The 14,840-nt window shown below is 48.8% G+C and overlaps 1 protein-coding gene across 2 annotated transcripts in view; it reads right to left on the bottom strand.

The window, feature by feature from the left end:
• Positions 1 to 14,840, bottom strand: part of CCDC146 (coiled-coil domain containing 146) — a 1,211,813-nt gene that overhangs the window by 103,131 nt on the left and 1,093,842 nt on the right. For both annotated transcript variants that reach the window (XM_086967356.1, XM_086967357.1), the window contains one exon: positions 4,740 to 4,868. In XM_086967356.1, the coding sequence (XP_086823482.1) occupies positions 4,740 to 4,868 (129 nt within the window). The remainder of the gene's footprint in view (positions 1 to 4,739; positions 4,869 to 14,840) is intronic.

Genomic DNA, 14,840 nt, shown 5'->3' with positions numbered 1-14,840 from the left:
AAATACATGATAAACTCTTAGCTTTACAACTTGATTCCTTTCTTCCTCATTTGATCGATCCTGAGCAATGTGAATTTGTTAAAGGTAGGCTAACCTCTGATATTTCTCGTCTATTTTTCAATGTTCTTAATAAGGCCTCATCTTTATCTTTCCCTCTCGCAGCGATCTCCATTGATGCAGAAATAGCATTGGATTTAGTAGATTGGTCCTCTCTGACAAAAGCGGTAACATATTGACCAATTTATATTTTATGCACTTTCTGATATGAATGGGACACCCTATTTGCAACAGACATATTAACCCTTTGCACTACGAGTCAACATTTCTTAGATAAAGCTTTGGTCTCTCTCCAGGAAGAACGTTAATTAAAAGAGTTATCTTGCCATTTTATTGCTGGAACTAGGAATACAGCACCAGCTGCTTCTAAAACAATAAACATGGCGACCCCACCCAAAGTCAGGCATCGATCGCACCGCCCTAGAGGCCCTGTTGCCAATTTTGAAATCAAATAGTGACAAAATCTCCTTTAAATCTTCTTAAAATTGGCAAAGGAAGGGATTAGACATCTGGGAACCCCTAACTACCTGGCTGGATCAGACTGGCCCAAATGGTTAATTTACAGATCCTTGTACTGGGGTGAATGTAAGACATTGATCTACATTCTGTCCATCAAATTGTTTTTTGTAATTTTCTCCCTGAGTGTACTGGGGTAGCTCAGACGTGGGTCCCAGAGCCTCCACACCACTGGAGTCAAGCTAGCCGGGCTGATGAGAGGTGTTACCTCGAAACCGGTCCGGTCCTCGGATGCTTGATTCCGGTCTGGGAAAGATATGGCTGTTGTAGTTCGGACTGGACTGTTCCCATGGGGCACAGGGTCAGAGCTGATTTGCATAAAGCCATTATCTGACCCAGGGTGGTGTGGAGTGCAAAAAACAATGGATTTAGGCCCAGATCCTTGTACTGGGGTGAATGTAAGACATTGATCTACATTCTGTCCATCAAATTGTTTTTTGTAATTTTCTCCCCGAGTGTACTGGGGTAGCTCAGACGTGGGTCCCAGGCACTCCACACCACTGGAGTCAAGCTAGCCGGGCTGATGAGAGGTGTTACCTCGAAACCGGTTCGGTCCTCGGATGCTTGATTCCGTTCTGGGAAGGACATGGCTTTTGTAGTTCGGACTGGACTGTTCCCATGGGGCACAGGGTCAGAGCTGATTTGCATATCGCCATTGTCTAACCCAGGGTGGTGTGGAGTGCAAAAAAACGATGGATTTGGGCCCAGATCTTTGGACTGGGGTGAATGTGTGACATTGATCCACATTCGGTCCATCACTTGTTTTGTTTGCCTCTAACCAGTGAGCCACACCACTCCATGACCACATGTCCAAAACTCCCAATTAAGTTTGCTCCTTTCCTCCTGCACCTGTGGCCTCAAATGCCAGAACGAGACATTCGGAGAGGAGGGCTCGAGGGGGGGCACATCAGCGTGCTAGGGACTACTCATATTTTTCATCTCTGCACAAATCGACGAAATTCACAAAGCAACAACAATTTTGGAACATTGATCAGTGCTGTGTTTTTTGAAAGTAGCTCTCTTTCTGGGGCATTTGAAAGACGATCTTATTGCGATAGGAAGTGCTCTCTTATGTAGAGGGCTTTATGTGCTAGCCTGAAAGATTTAAAACAGATTTTTTTTAAAACAGGCAACCACTGTCACTAAGTCTGCCCTGGACTAATGCCTTCCGTTTTTGGAGATTAAAAAGATGAAACAGCTGGTTTAAAAGCCTCAAATGAAAAAAAAAAATGTCTTGGTGACATTAATAATAGGGTTGTTCCTTTGTTAGTTCTGAATCAAATTTAGTTGTTAATGACTGTGTGCCATCCAAATTAGTACAATTGACAGTTTCTTAAATTGGTAGCACAGATGGAAGGTTCAGCATCAATCACAAATAAAACTTGTGTATCATCTGCATAAATCAGACAGGAAAAGCCAACCTGTTTGATTAGAATAGTTAGCGGTGTCCTAAATATGTTAATCAGAATGAGGCAATACTGACCCTTGCTGAACAAGACAAATTAGCAATATGATCTTTGATAAATTAGATCCAAGTTCAACCTGAGTTTCTTGACCAAGCAAAGAAAACTGCAGAACCCAGGTGCAGTGTGTCAAGCAGACGTCGGGGACCCTGTGGATTTCAATGGAGATCTATGGTTAGGCAAAGAGGCTGCAGGCTTGGGGAGGAAGACATCCTGAAGGTGACCACCCACTGGAAAGGTGAGTTGAATTCTGGGAGGATTCCTGGACACTATCACTTGGGCCACCCAAGGTCGTGGGATATCGGATGCAGGGGTGTCTTCTGGCATTGGGTCTGTTTGCTAGCTCCGGTCGCAGTCAGGGGGACCCTTCAGGTTAAGGCTGCAGGCGTCGTCTTGAAGCTTGAGGGAGGTCGGGATCACCAGCTCCCAGGTCAGGATCGCTGGGGAGACCTCCTTGTGGTGTTGGGCCACTCAAACTCGGGCCCTGGTCATTGGGTGCAGAATGGTGCAGAACTGAGGAGCCGCCTGGGTCCGGGTTCTGGTCTTGGAGTCTTTGTTGAGCAAATCTGGTGCTCATGGGAGACAGAGTCTGTAAGATGAGTGCAGGGCAGGACCTCATGGTTCTAGGGGGCTATGACGGTTTCTTCGCTGTAGGCAGATCAAAGTTGGAACAGGCCGGTAGGGCTGGGGCCAAAGCAGTGGGTGTCCTCTTCTTCCTCGGTCAGCACGGCGCTTCGGCCCTTCTTCTTTCTTCCTCGAATCTGAGGAGGCAAGGTTTGGGGTCTACCATAAATACAGGGGTGTGCAGGTCAGGTTCAATGGGTCCCTTCCTTGGGGTGAGTTCACCCCTTATTATGCCACCCTCAATAGGGAGGGGGCATGAGCCTCTTCCCAATTGGTTGGGTCCCCTCATCTCCCAGGTGGAGGGGACTGAGATGTGTGCTTCACCTCGCCTCCCCCACCTGAAGGGTGGTGTTGGCAAAGGTGGGCACACCTCTCCTCCTTGCTCGGTTTTCCCGCCAATTCTCTTGCCCAAAGTGTGGATCAGAACCGGTGGTAGACAGTTGCTGGGGAAGCAAAAGGCAGGGACTGTTTACAAACGTGGCAGGCCTTTGAAGCTTTCCCTGTTGTGAACCCAGCCATCCTAAGGGGGGGAGGCATGACACCTCTGCCCAGGGTGGGCTTTGTTTCTGAACCCAGAGAGCAGAGGCTTTCTACCCAGGGGTCCAGAAATCTGTCTGGTGGTGGCAAATGGCAGACAGCCATTCAGGAACCACACCAGGGCTGGTTGTTTTTCAGGGGGCATCTCTAAGATGCCCTCTGTGTGCATTTTACAGTAAAGCCCACACTGGCATCAGCGTGGGTTTAATTTTCTGAGAATTTTGCTACCAAACTTCCCAGGTTTCAATGAAGCCGCTAAGGAACTGTGGAGTTTGTAATGACCAGCTCCCAGACCATATACTCTTTATGGCTTCACTGCACTTACAATATCTAACAATGGACAGGGTTCATGCCACTGTACCCTTACCTGAGGGCTAGTGCACTCTGCTAGAGGGGTGATTTACCTAGGCTTAAGCAAGGGGGCTGCAGGCATGGCAAACAGGGATGTGTGTCATGTCAACTTTTCACTTTGCTCTGCACCAAAACATGCAGCCTGCAATTGCAGTGTGTGTGTTTTATGTTTCAGGGTCTCTAAATGGAGGTTCTGAGGTAAAGTGTTCTTCTGATCGGCATCATTTGTACCGGAACTCCATTGCAATGGGTGCTGCAGCCCTTAGAGGCCTTCCCTGGTCACAGTGCCCTTGGTATCCATGGTACCTTTTACCTGGGGTTTTGCCTGTGGCCAGAGATGTGCCAATTGTGGGTACACGGGTACAGTTGTGGGAAACAATACAGGACCTGGGAAACTGATTGGCAGGGACCCAGAGCACACCAAGTCAAAAAAGTGCCTCATGTGTCAGGCAGAACGTGGGGGGTAACTGTGCAAAAAGGGACACTTTCCAACATGTGGGCAGACTTGAAATGGGAGAAAATCAAACTGGAGTTAACTTTATGTTTATGTGGATTCCATTAAATTCATCATTTACGTTTTCTTCCATTTCAAAGTGTCACATTTACAAACAGCAGGCACCTTTCACACAGTGGCCTGTAGACACAATGCCATATTTATAAAAGCAAAATTCAATCATTTGTTAAAATGGAAGGAACTTAACATGAAGAAAAATGATTCAAAAAAATAATAGCACATAATTGTTTTCATTAGAAGAGGAGAAAAAGATTGACTTAATGTTTCATAGAAATAGTAGCTGTGAGCTTCTCTGAAGGTGTCTGTGAGCTACTGGTAGCTCGTGATCGACTGGTTAGAGACACCTGGAAATGTATTAAGCTGGGCGTGGTAGTGTCTGGTAACACTGCGCGAGTGGCTTCAGCTTCAGTAACTCACAATGGTTTTCATTGATCAGAAGTAGCTTGGAGACCCCTGCTCTAAAAGAATACAGAACATGCCTGTTACTGGATCTGGTGCCTATTCAGCGAGAAAATATTGAATAATCTTATAATAATAATAATCTTTTAATAATAATTATTATTATTTTACAGACTTAAAAAACATAAGTACGGAATGTGTCAAAGGGATACAATTTCCCAAATCCTAAAAGCATATATAAAAGCTCTAGCTGGTTGGGCAAAAAAGATAAACGTTACCTCTTCAATTTTTTTCATCATTTCACTCAGGGTGGGGTCCTTTCCATCAAGAAGACGTACTCTGTTCTCCGTCCCTGGGCTTTCCACATTTTTTTCCAGTTCGTTCACTTTGTCATGGCACTGGGAAAACTGAAAAATTAAATAGAAAAATCAATAAGTGTTGTTAAGTAAAAATCTGCAGCGAGGCACTCTGTCCAAAACAAAGGAATATGATCTTAAATCACAAAAAGGGTATTTAATAGAAAAGCATTTCACATTGAACTTCCAAATGTACAAAAACAACTGTGAACGAATGTGCCCAAGGAAAGTTTATTTCTGTAAATCCAAGACTGCGCACACGTGGATAAAGATGAACTAAACCCACCCTAGTGCAAAGGACCTTGAAGTCACATCCTGAACAATGCAATTCATCCTCAGCACTTCAATGAAGTATAGTTTGAATTAAAGCAGCACTGTTATACGGCTGAGTATACACAATTGTGCAGCAAATAACAGGACATTTTTATGGCATAATGTTGGATAACCTGTGACATAATTATCGTCATTTTGTCATTTCAACAGCTATTAATGACATCTGGGCAAAGTTACTCAATATTAGTATCAATCCAACTGCTATATAAAGCAATATACAGCATACAGAAACTGAAAGGTAATCATTAAACCGTGGCAAAAAATGAGCCATTACGCAAGTTCTGACACTGTTTTTACTAACTTTTGATCCATTTAAACTTGAAAAAATTTCTTTGGGTGAAATCCACAGATTATGCACCAGGTCGTGGATTATGTGGTAAATTTGGCAAATCCACAATCATGCAGAAACGCAACATTCCAGTTACCTGTCTATGGTGAACATACATGTGGTACAGTGGTAAAGTAAACCAGTAGGGAAGAAAGACTTAAATTAATTTGGCACAAGGCTTGAATCATGGACAATTTTCTTTGAAGCCGATGATTGTGGAGCCTATCTTTGAAAAGAGACAACAATTTGGTGGCCATTAGGTCCAGTGTAGAATCCACCAGGGGGACATGACTAAGCCAGCCAAGATGGTGGACACAAATATCTAGTTCTCCGCCAGACAGCCCGACCATCACCTTCCATCCTTGCCAGTGACGGGGGAGCAGCAGATGTGGGCAGCCATATTCTAGCGACTTGCCTTCCACCTGCTGGGGTTATATGATTGATCCAGGGGGCACCTTGTGACAAAAATCCCACAAGCCTCTTGGGGGCTGATAACATGGTAGAGGGCAGCTGGGAGCAGATGATTGTTCCGCTGCCTCAGCCCTCTACTCTCGCGCAAGGGCACACCTCCACTAAGGAGGAAGTGGTACCCCCATCTCGGCACCAGCATCAAGGTGCATGGTGAACGAGCTGTACTTCAGAGGTCCGACCACACCAGGACGCAGAGGTAATTTCAGCTTCATCGGAACCAAGGCATATGCTTCCCCTACTGGGGCTCAAGGTGAGGGGTGGTGGTGGCCTGATCCCCCCCCCCCCACACACATCAATTCTAGTCGGCGCCATTATGGAGGCGCCCGGGGGTGAAGCTGAATTTGGAAGGACTGTACGGACCTTTAACCCATGCCGAATCCCTCCTCAGCACCCAACATCATCATTGAGCCCTGCACCCTCGGGTCTCTACCTCAACGTGTGAGGTCCTAAAAAACCTCTGATGTCGCACCGTCCTGGGCAGCAGCCTCAAGCACACCAAGGGGAGACTTACCAGTACTTGGCTGCTTGCTCTGACACATAGTAGATCTGCGAGGCTCTCCTCCTCCACTGCTGCCTCACCCAGCAGCGCATTGGCGCCTTAACCAAGGTGAGCATGGCATTCCCCCGCTGTTACCTGGTGAGTGGTGGCGTCCAAAGACCTGACCCCCATACATCACTCCTACTTAGTGCCATCACGAGGCGTGGAGGAGGGTGAGGTTGTATTTGGAAGGATAAGGGGGATCTTGACCCCATCCAGAACCCCTCTCAACCCCCAACAGTATTACTGGATCTCTTCCACCCCCGAGTCTTTACTTCACCAACTCACAGACCTGGAGAGGCCCCGGATAGTGCCTGATGATGCACCATTTTAGGCAGTGGTCCTAGGTGCACCGTGGGGAGACCCATCGATGAACGGCTACCTATAACGACATACAGCAGATCGGCGGAGCCCTCGTTTTTCATGCTGCCCTGCTCGATGCTAGCGGTGCATCAGCGCCATCATCGAGGCACGCACAGCAAACCAACTTGTCACAAGACAGCACCTCACCAGAGCCCCAGCGGCTGCCCTGGCCAGGCACTGCTTCCGATCTAGGGTCTCTCTCTCTTTATGGGGCCCAGGGGCACCCCCACCCCTCCTGCCGTGTGGGCTCCTGCCACGGCACCCAACTGAGATGCGTGGGAGCCGGCGAGGCAACGGGCACCATTATCAAGATGAGCAGGAGATCACAATAGCACACAACCTATTGGCAGGATGCTGGCTTCGCTCACCCTCATTTCCTCGCCCATCATTCGCTGCACATCAGCACCACAATTAAGGCGCATAGACTGACTGCTGGCTCTATCGTCCTGGGGGCCCAGAGCAGCCTCTGAACTGCTAAACCTGCGCACACCCTCCCAGACCGGGCCAAAGGACTCTCTGGGCTAGATGCCAGTGCGTCTCCACCTCCCCACATTCACGGACCCCTCACCATTGCGCCATACCTGATCTCCGCAAGAGATGCCTGAGCTATATATGAACCCCGCAAGAGACACCTACTCCAAGCCAGAAGCTTAGACTGCTCTACTCACAAATGTGCCCAGCCCCCCTGGCTCAGCAGGTCACAACTCCGCTAAGCATGGGCGAATTTTGCGAATCTCGCGTTCGCGAATTTTGCGGATTTGCGAACTCGCAATCCGCAAAATCCGCGAATTCTCGCGAATTTGCGGATTTTTTTTTGTGTTTGCTTGGGTTTCTGCCAGTTCGCGAGGGTTTTGTACAATGTCGCAAATTGCGAACTTACCTGTCGGGTCGCAAGTTTCGCGAACTTGTTGTTTCTACGTGTCCAGCCTGTTTGGGACACTCTTCTTCATCACTGCCACTCTCTGTCACCACTGCCACTCTCTGACTACTCATGCCACCCTCTGGCCCACCCATGCCACCCTCTGTTTCATCACAGCACCCTCTGGTTGTCCAGTCAGTGTACATTATTGTGGCAACGCAAGCACACCTTCCCTGCCTCAAGTGACCTGAATTAATTTGGGGCTGATTAATGTGTCACAAAATATTTTTTTAGCTGGCACCTGCTTCCTTAGTGCTTCCTGATTAGTGATCTTTTGCACTTGCTAAGTGCTTTCATTGTGGCAAAATTAGTTACAACACCTGCCCTGCCCCAACTGACAATAATGAATTAGGGGCTGATTAATGGATTTGAACCTCCAGCCTGGCTCCTGCTTGTCTCCCTTAGCTGTAATTCAGGACCTTTGTGGCATATGTGTAACTATTCTGAGGTTCAGAGCAGGGTCACATAATAGTTGCAACTGGCAACTGAACTCTGGAGGGGCCCCTCAGGAAGCACTACAGGAAATGGCTACTAATGATGAGCCTGAACTTTTGAACCTGGTAAGTAGTTTCAGTTTTGCTAAGATCGTATTTCTGCAATTTTGCACTTATTCGCGGGGCGCGAAGTTGTACTGGGAAGCCGCGAACTCACGCGAACAGTGCGAGCAGTGCGAGCAGTGCGAGCAAAATCCGCTGCTCGCGGATTTGCGGATTTTGCGGATTTTGCGGGAGATTCGCGAATCTCGCGGATTGCAAATTTACCGAAAATCTGCAAAATCCGTGAGCGAAACGGATTTTCCGCCCATGCTTAAACTCCGCACATAGTAGGTGGCATCAATTATAGTACCCCTTTACCCCAGACAGCTCATGCCCTGCAAGGGACCGCAAATCCACCTTCAGTGGTCCCAGATAACCCACTGTTGGGTGATGCCCCATCCCGCTCAATGTCCTACAAGCTGAACAAGGTACTAGTGGTTATTGAGCATTCCTGAGTCTCCATGGAGGCCAGATGCAGCTCCCTGACTACAGGCTGTTCAGTGCCAACACCCCTCCTTCCTGGAAATTAAACGGCTCCTCTGCCAACAGGGAGTACTGTATTTGCTGCTGTTTCCTGCCCGCCTCAAGATCATATCCTGTGGCACCACCATCTTCTTTTCTGACCTTAGAGAAGCCTGAGAATGAGAAGACCTACACCAGGTAGAATAAGTAGCGGACCACACCAAGCCTGCACTGGGCCTCCCTTGACAGCAGACCCAGCAGCGAGGTAAACCGCGCAAGAGACCTCCGTCCCAGGTGTCCTCAGCCAGCTCCCCAAACCTGGAGCAAACTATTGCAGACGGAAGACAGGCCATACAGCTGCCACTAGGTTGGGGCCTAATACCACAACAACGGACAAAGAGAAGAGCCCCCACATCATCTCCTCTGAAGAAGACACTCTCCAATCCAAAGACTCCCACAATGACTTGCAAGCTCACAGTATTTGGATATTTTCTTTCCCAAGTTGGCACAGTTACTCTTATGCACTACCTCCCCTACTATTCCACCACCATGGCGGGCGGGCCTTCTGTGGCTTCGGGCATGGGAGCAGAGAGGCACTACAATCAAGTGGTGGCCTCCCTGCATCCTGCACTCATGTTACCCATACATCATCATGGCCCCCATCACTGACATTCAATTCCTCACCTTGAACAAATGCGGCATGCACACTGCTAGAAAGCGCTACACCTACTCTTTCTACAAGAGACCCCTGTCACGACGGGAGAGCTAGACCGCTTGTACAGATGTTGGAGCAGAGTGTCACTGATCACTCTCTTCCCCGCCCTCATCATTGTTTTTTTTTTTTTTAAATTTTTGAAAACCTTTATTGTGCACAAGAAGCAATAACATATACGGGCCTACAACCATCCGGCCGGCCACGAACAATCAGTTAGCACGATAGCATACGTTATGGCGACACAGCACTGTATCAGAATCGTAAGCATTTACAGGAGAAAGACTGAGGACTACACAGCACCGTGCCACAGGATAATTGTAGGTTAAATTTTAAATTTTCATTATGCAACTATGAAGATCAGGTCGTAGTATTCCGTACTAAAAAGGAAGATATAAGCAAAGTCCATGCAGGCGGGACTTGATTTTAGCGTCTGTGTCAAACAAGTCCCAATGCGGTAATCAAGTCCCCGCCAGGCAGGATGGCCACACAATAGTTATGCCACGTCGTAGCGCCCATGACCCAGTCTCATTTCCACTGCCACCCTACACCCAGCACTCCCAACATGGAAAGGTAAGTGAAACTCATAGAAAGAACAAAACAGGTCCCATAGAAACTAACAAAAAGGAACAATAACCCCCCACCCTGCACACATGCAGAGGCTATGTACTACCCCCCCCCCCTAGCAGCGTGCCTGTCGCCCCATAAACCCGAAATTTAGAAAAAAGAAAGTCGGAAGAAAGGAGAAAGAACAGCGAGAAGTGTAGAGGAAGAAAGGAAGGAAACAAGAAGAAGAAGAAAAGGAAAAGGAAAAACATCACTCTTGGATTCAGGGAGGGAGAAAAGGACAAGCTAATCAACCACTCCCCGAAAAGGAAAAGGCGGGGGGAGGAGCCCTCTGAGCCTCAGAACTCCCGGGATCCCAGCCATCCACTACGTGACCACACCGGAGCCTCCGACTCCAAAAGCGACTGAGCTGCGCTAATTAGCGACAATAGAAGCGATGGAAGAAAACAATACACAATGTGTGTATACAACATGTACAGGAGCAGTTTCAGTCCCTGGGCAGCCCACACGAATAAACACTGTGTAAGTACTCACCCCAAGCACGACTCGATAGGGGGGCACACGTAAAAGCTAGTCAGCACTAATCACCCTCCGGACCCCGGTCCCAGACAGAACCCCCCTCCCATCGTAAAAAGCACAATTGTACAGGATAGACATAGGTCCCAACTGGGAAGGAGGCTACAAGCGCAAATCAAGCACCAAATCTAAACGAGAAACAGTCCAGGTTTCCGCCAGCCGATCTAACTAGCCGAAATGAGGGGCCACTTCAACCCTGGCCCGATCGATGAAACTTCTCCAGGCGTGGCCATTCCATCGGAGCAAGTACAAGAAAGAAACTCAGCCCTGTCCCGAACGGCAAAATCCGGCCCGGGCTGGCCATTGCCGCGAGCTTTCACTGGGAAGAACAAAGGGACAAAATGGCCTCTCCAGGCAAGTATGGTACTCCGGAGACGGAGGGGAGCGTCCCCGAACACCACCAGTGCCAGCAATAAGTCTGTAAAACACCCCCTCCGTCACCGGACAGCACAGGTTCAGCAGCTGCAGAGACACGGCTTCAGAAATCAAGTCTCCAGGGAAAGTCAGGCTCTGGAGGGTCGATAGATATGGAGACTGAGTCACGGTTCCCAGAGTGGGGGGCAACATTGTATCCAGAGCCTCTCCAAGGGGAAGATCGCCCACACTGTAGCCAGGGGCACTGCTCACCCTTTCCCTCTCAGAGCGCGACTGTGTAACCTTTCCGGACAGTACTGAGAGCGGCGGGGGGACAGCCTGCCCCGGTCGGGAGGCACAGGATAATGCTCCCTCGATCCTCTCCGTCAGCTCCTGGACGGTCCGCCGCCATGTTGTCCCCAAGTCTGTGACGGCGCGCAGAATGTCCCCATAAGTCAGGGAGTCCTGGGGTAGTAAGCCATCCGCTGCGGGCGGTGATGTCCCGGGGTCCTCCTCTAGTCCGGGATCAGGCAGGGCAGTGTGCAGCAGGGGTGGCGGAGCAATCTGACCCCCGTCCCGTGAGGCAAGCGCCATTGCCGCCACTCCGGACTCCGCGGTGGTGAAGGGGGAGGCGAACAAACCCCCCTGGAAGCCGGCGTTAAAGCACGGTGGAAGTGCAGCCCACAGTTAGGAGATCGTATAATACGAGAGTCTCTCAGCCTCTCCCACCAAAGCAAAGGATCCACCGCCGTAATGCACCCCCGGACGGGGAAGGTCCAGACAAAGCGCAGCAGAGCGGGGGGAAGCGCCGCGTTGGAGGCAGCACTTACATGTAGACGTACCTCGGCCAGGGCGAGTAAATCAGTGTCGAAAAGGAGCCAAGCAGTCCATAGCCGAGGTCGTCTCACTCCTGTAGGCAGCGGCACCACCCCCGCTCGTCCAACCAGCTCGGTCACGTAATGGCCGGCGGTAGCGATCAGTATAGCTGCCCGGGCAGCTCCGGAGATCGAGGAGAGTAGTGAGTCCTGCACCGATTCAGGCGGCGGAGACCTCGACGGGAAGCCAGCCGTTTCTGCACGTTTGTCTCATCATTTTGGCACGGTGTGAGCCAGGATTAAAGGCAGGATTTCGTGGCAAAGGTTGGTGGCTTACGGAGCCGGGAGCTCAGACGTCCGTCCCGATCGCCATCTTGGCTCCTCCCCCCCTCATCATTGTTATGTGACTCGGGGGGCCCCTAAGGACCGCACTAACATAGGCCTAAGTCCTAACCTGGTTCAACAAACAACCAAATTGGGTAGGTAGCTTGTTCATCTATGGGCCCCGGCACAAGCCTTGTCGAATATAATACTGGAGGGGTGATCACATGAACTTCGCCGAGAAGCCAAAACCAGGAGTAAAGCAGGCACAAGAAAGATAACTGATAGTGGGGCCATTTCTAAGAGGTCAGGTTTGTCATCTTTGCTCATTTCTCTGGAGGAAAACATGTAAGAATGGGTCAAAACTAAGGACATTACAGATGCCATTTGTAATAAAGTACTGGAGTTCTTGAATAATAAGAGTGACCCCAGTTTAGCTCGTTTGGGGGAAGGTTGATAATCAAATATCCAAGTTGAGATCGGTTTGATCTGCCCCGTTGCAAGAGTCTGTGCCATCGGGGGTTTCTTATGCAGGGTCTGTATTGATTAGCTCTTTGCCTTAGCAGTCTGAGCCTCTAACCCCCACCCACCGAGTTTGGTAATTCTAATTAGGAACAGATGTCATAATGATCAAGAAGTTAGGGCACCAATTTCATAGAAAAAAAGTGGGGGAAAGAGGTCCTGAGAGGGATATAGGGCAAGCGATTAGCCCCCCGCTCACACAGGTCATTCCTTTCCCCAGCTCCCACAGAGTGACCCTTTAATATGGTTGTTCTGAAGAACGTACCTACCCTAAAACCCCCTTAAAGAGAAGACTATTCAGCACTGAAAAATAAAGTAACCCATTGGCTTGGGTCGGGTACGGGGTGGCAGCGTGATTTAACAAGGCATGTAATAATGGTCAGAAGGTTCCCCTGGATGGGTCCGGGTGTGAAGGAAGTGAATGGGGATTTCATAATAGTTCATTTTAAGTCACCCCGCACTGCCAGATCGATATTGAGGTTTTTTTAATGAGCAGTTTTAATCCCCAAGCCCTATCCAGGTATTACCTTTTGGTTACTTCTATAGGCCGGAGGTTCTTTCTGCGAGGTACTGGAAAGCTAATGAATATCACCAGAGGGCTGAATTCAACCTACAATCTACAATATAGAGATGAGGAACTCATTTGAAGTATACACTGGAAGAGCTGAACTGACTTTCCACTCACGAGCGTCTGACGGTTCGGGCCTGTGAACACATTCATAAGAAGGGGTATGAGCCTACTGATCTTTTTGTGCAGGCGGAGCAGGGTGGGCCTTCAAAGAGGGGTGTGAATATGCCCTCTGTCAGCTTAGGTCTCTGTTTGGAGAGAGAAGGCTAGGGTGGAAAGGGTTGAAAGTTATGTTGTGGAACATTGCAGGAGTCCATTCTAAACTACTGAATCCAGACTGGCTCGCTACTATAAATACTCTTAACATGGTCTTACTGCAGGAGACAAGGGCAACCAAGGATTTTGGTATAAACAGTTTTCAAACAGTATGTAGCCCTGCTGTTCCATCTCACGAAGGCAGAGCTAAGGGGGGGCATAGCAATTTTGTGCTCTTTTAAATTAACAAGTACTTCTCTTACAACTAGGGCCAACTATTAGCTGGTTGTGTTGCAGACCCCAAACTGTTTTGATGTGGTTTTGATCGATCGTATAATCTCCCTAGAATGCAATGCTCTGGGTGCCCTTCCCCTCATTACTTTTAATGGTCCTCAAAAGAGTAGTGAGATCGACTACATCTTAGTGTCACAATATCTAGCCAAGCTAATACTAGACCATTATATTTCGATCTCATGGATTAGCGCTCATAACCCACTCAATCTAGTGTTAAAATTGGAGAGGGTGGACAAGGATTCCTTTCTGGGTAAACTCATGTGTGAGAACAGAAAAGCTTTCTCGGTACTTACTTTGGAGGCAGGGACACCAGAAAACACCTCTAAGGCTTTTAGAATGGTATGTTCTGCAGTGGACATGGGGCTGAGGCAGTCTAAAGACCCAAAGAATCCCTCCCATAGGCTGGTTCGACAATGCCGGTACAGTGGTCCACAAGAAACTGAAACGGTCTCTTTCTACTAGACCGTGCCAAAAAAGTGACATAGTGAATGCTAGACGAAGTAATAAAGTTACCCTGGAGGCTAGAAGATCTGTCCTGAAGGAAGACGATTGGACGGAGCAGTCAAGAGCCTTCGTCTTAAAGGACCCTGCACTGTTCTGTAAGGTTGTTAATCAGCCTTTTTTTTTTACAAGGTATGAGAAATGCCCCCATAGATATTGTCATCCCAGTGGAGGCATGGGTTTCTCACTATAATAGTATTTTTAATCCTGATAACAGAGCCCCTAATCAAGAGAGTGAAGTTATAGTTTATGGTTATCAGGAGCTGTATTACACCTCTATTGAAGTCAAGGACATAATCGCCGCCCTTCAGCAGAGTGCAGCGAGGTAAGCGCCCAGTCCAATGGTGTCCCTTTAGATCTCTAAGATAATATTGCAATATAGGCCCTGATTTGGACAAATGCTTTCAAAGCTTCCATCAGGGGCAACCTTATAAACACATGGAAGGAAGTAGTATTGGTCCCCATCTTTAACCTTTTCACTGCAGCGGCTATTCCCCCGCAGTGCTAAGGGGCGGGGGCCGTGCGGCGCTCCCGCGCTGGTGACGGAACCGCTCCGCCACGCCCCTCGGGTGAGCTGTGCTTGTGACG

This window comes from Lissotriton vulgaris, chromosome 1_1, assembly GCF_964263255.1.
Source record: "Lissotriton vulgaris chromosome 1_1, aLisVul1.2, whole genome shotgun sequence".
NCBI lineage: Eukaryota > Metazoa > Chordata > Amphibia > Caudata > Salamandridae > Lissotriton > Lissotriton vulgaris.
This window is presented reverse-complemented; position numbering and strand designations above follow the sequence as displayed.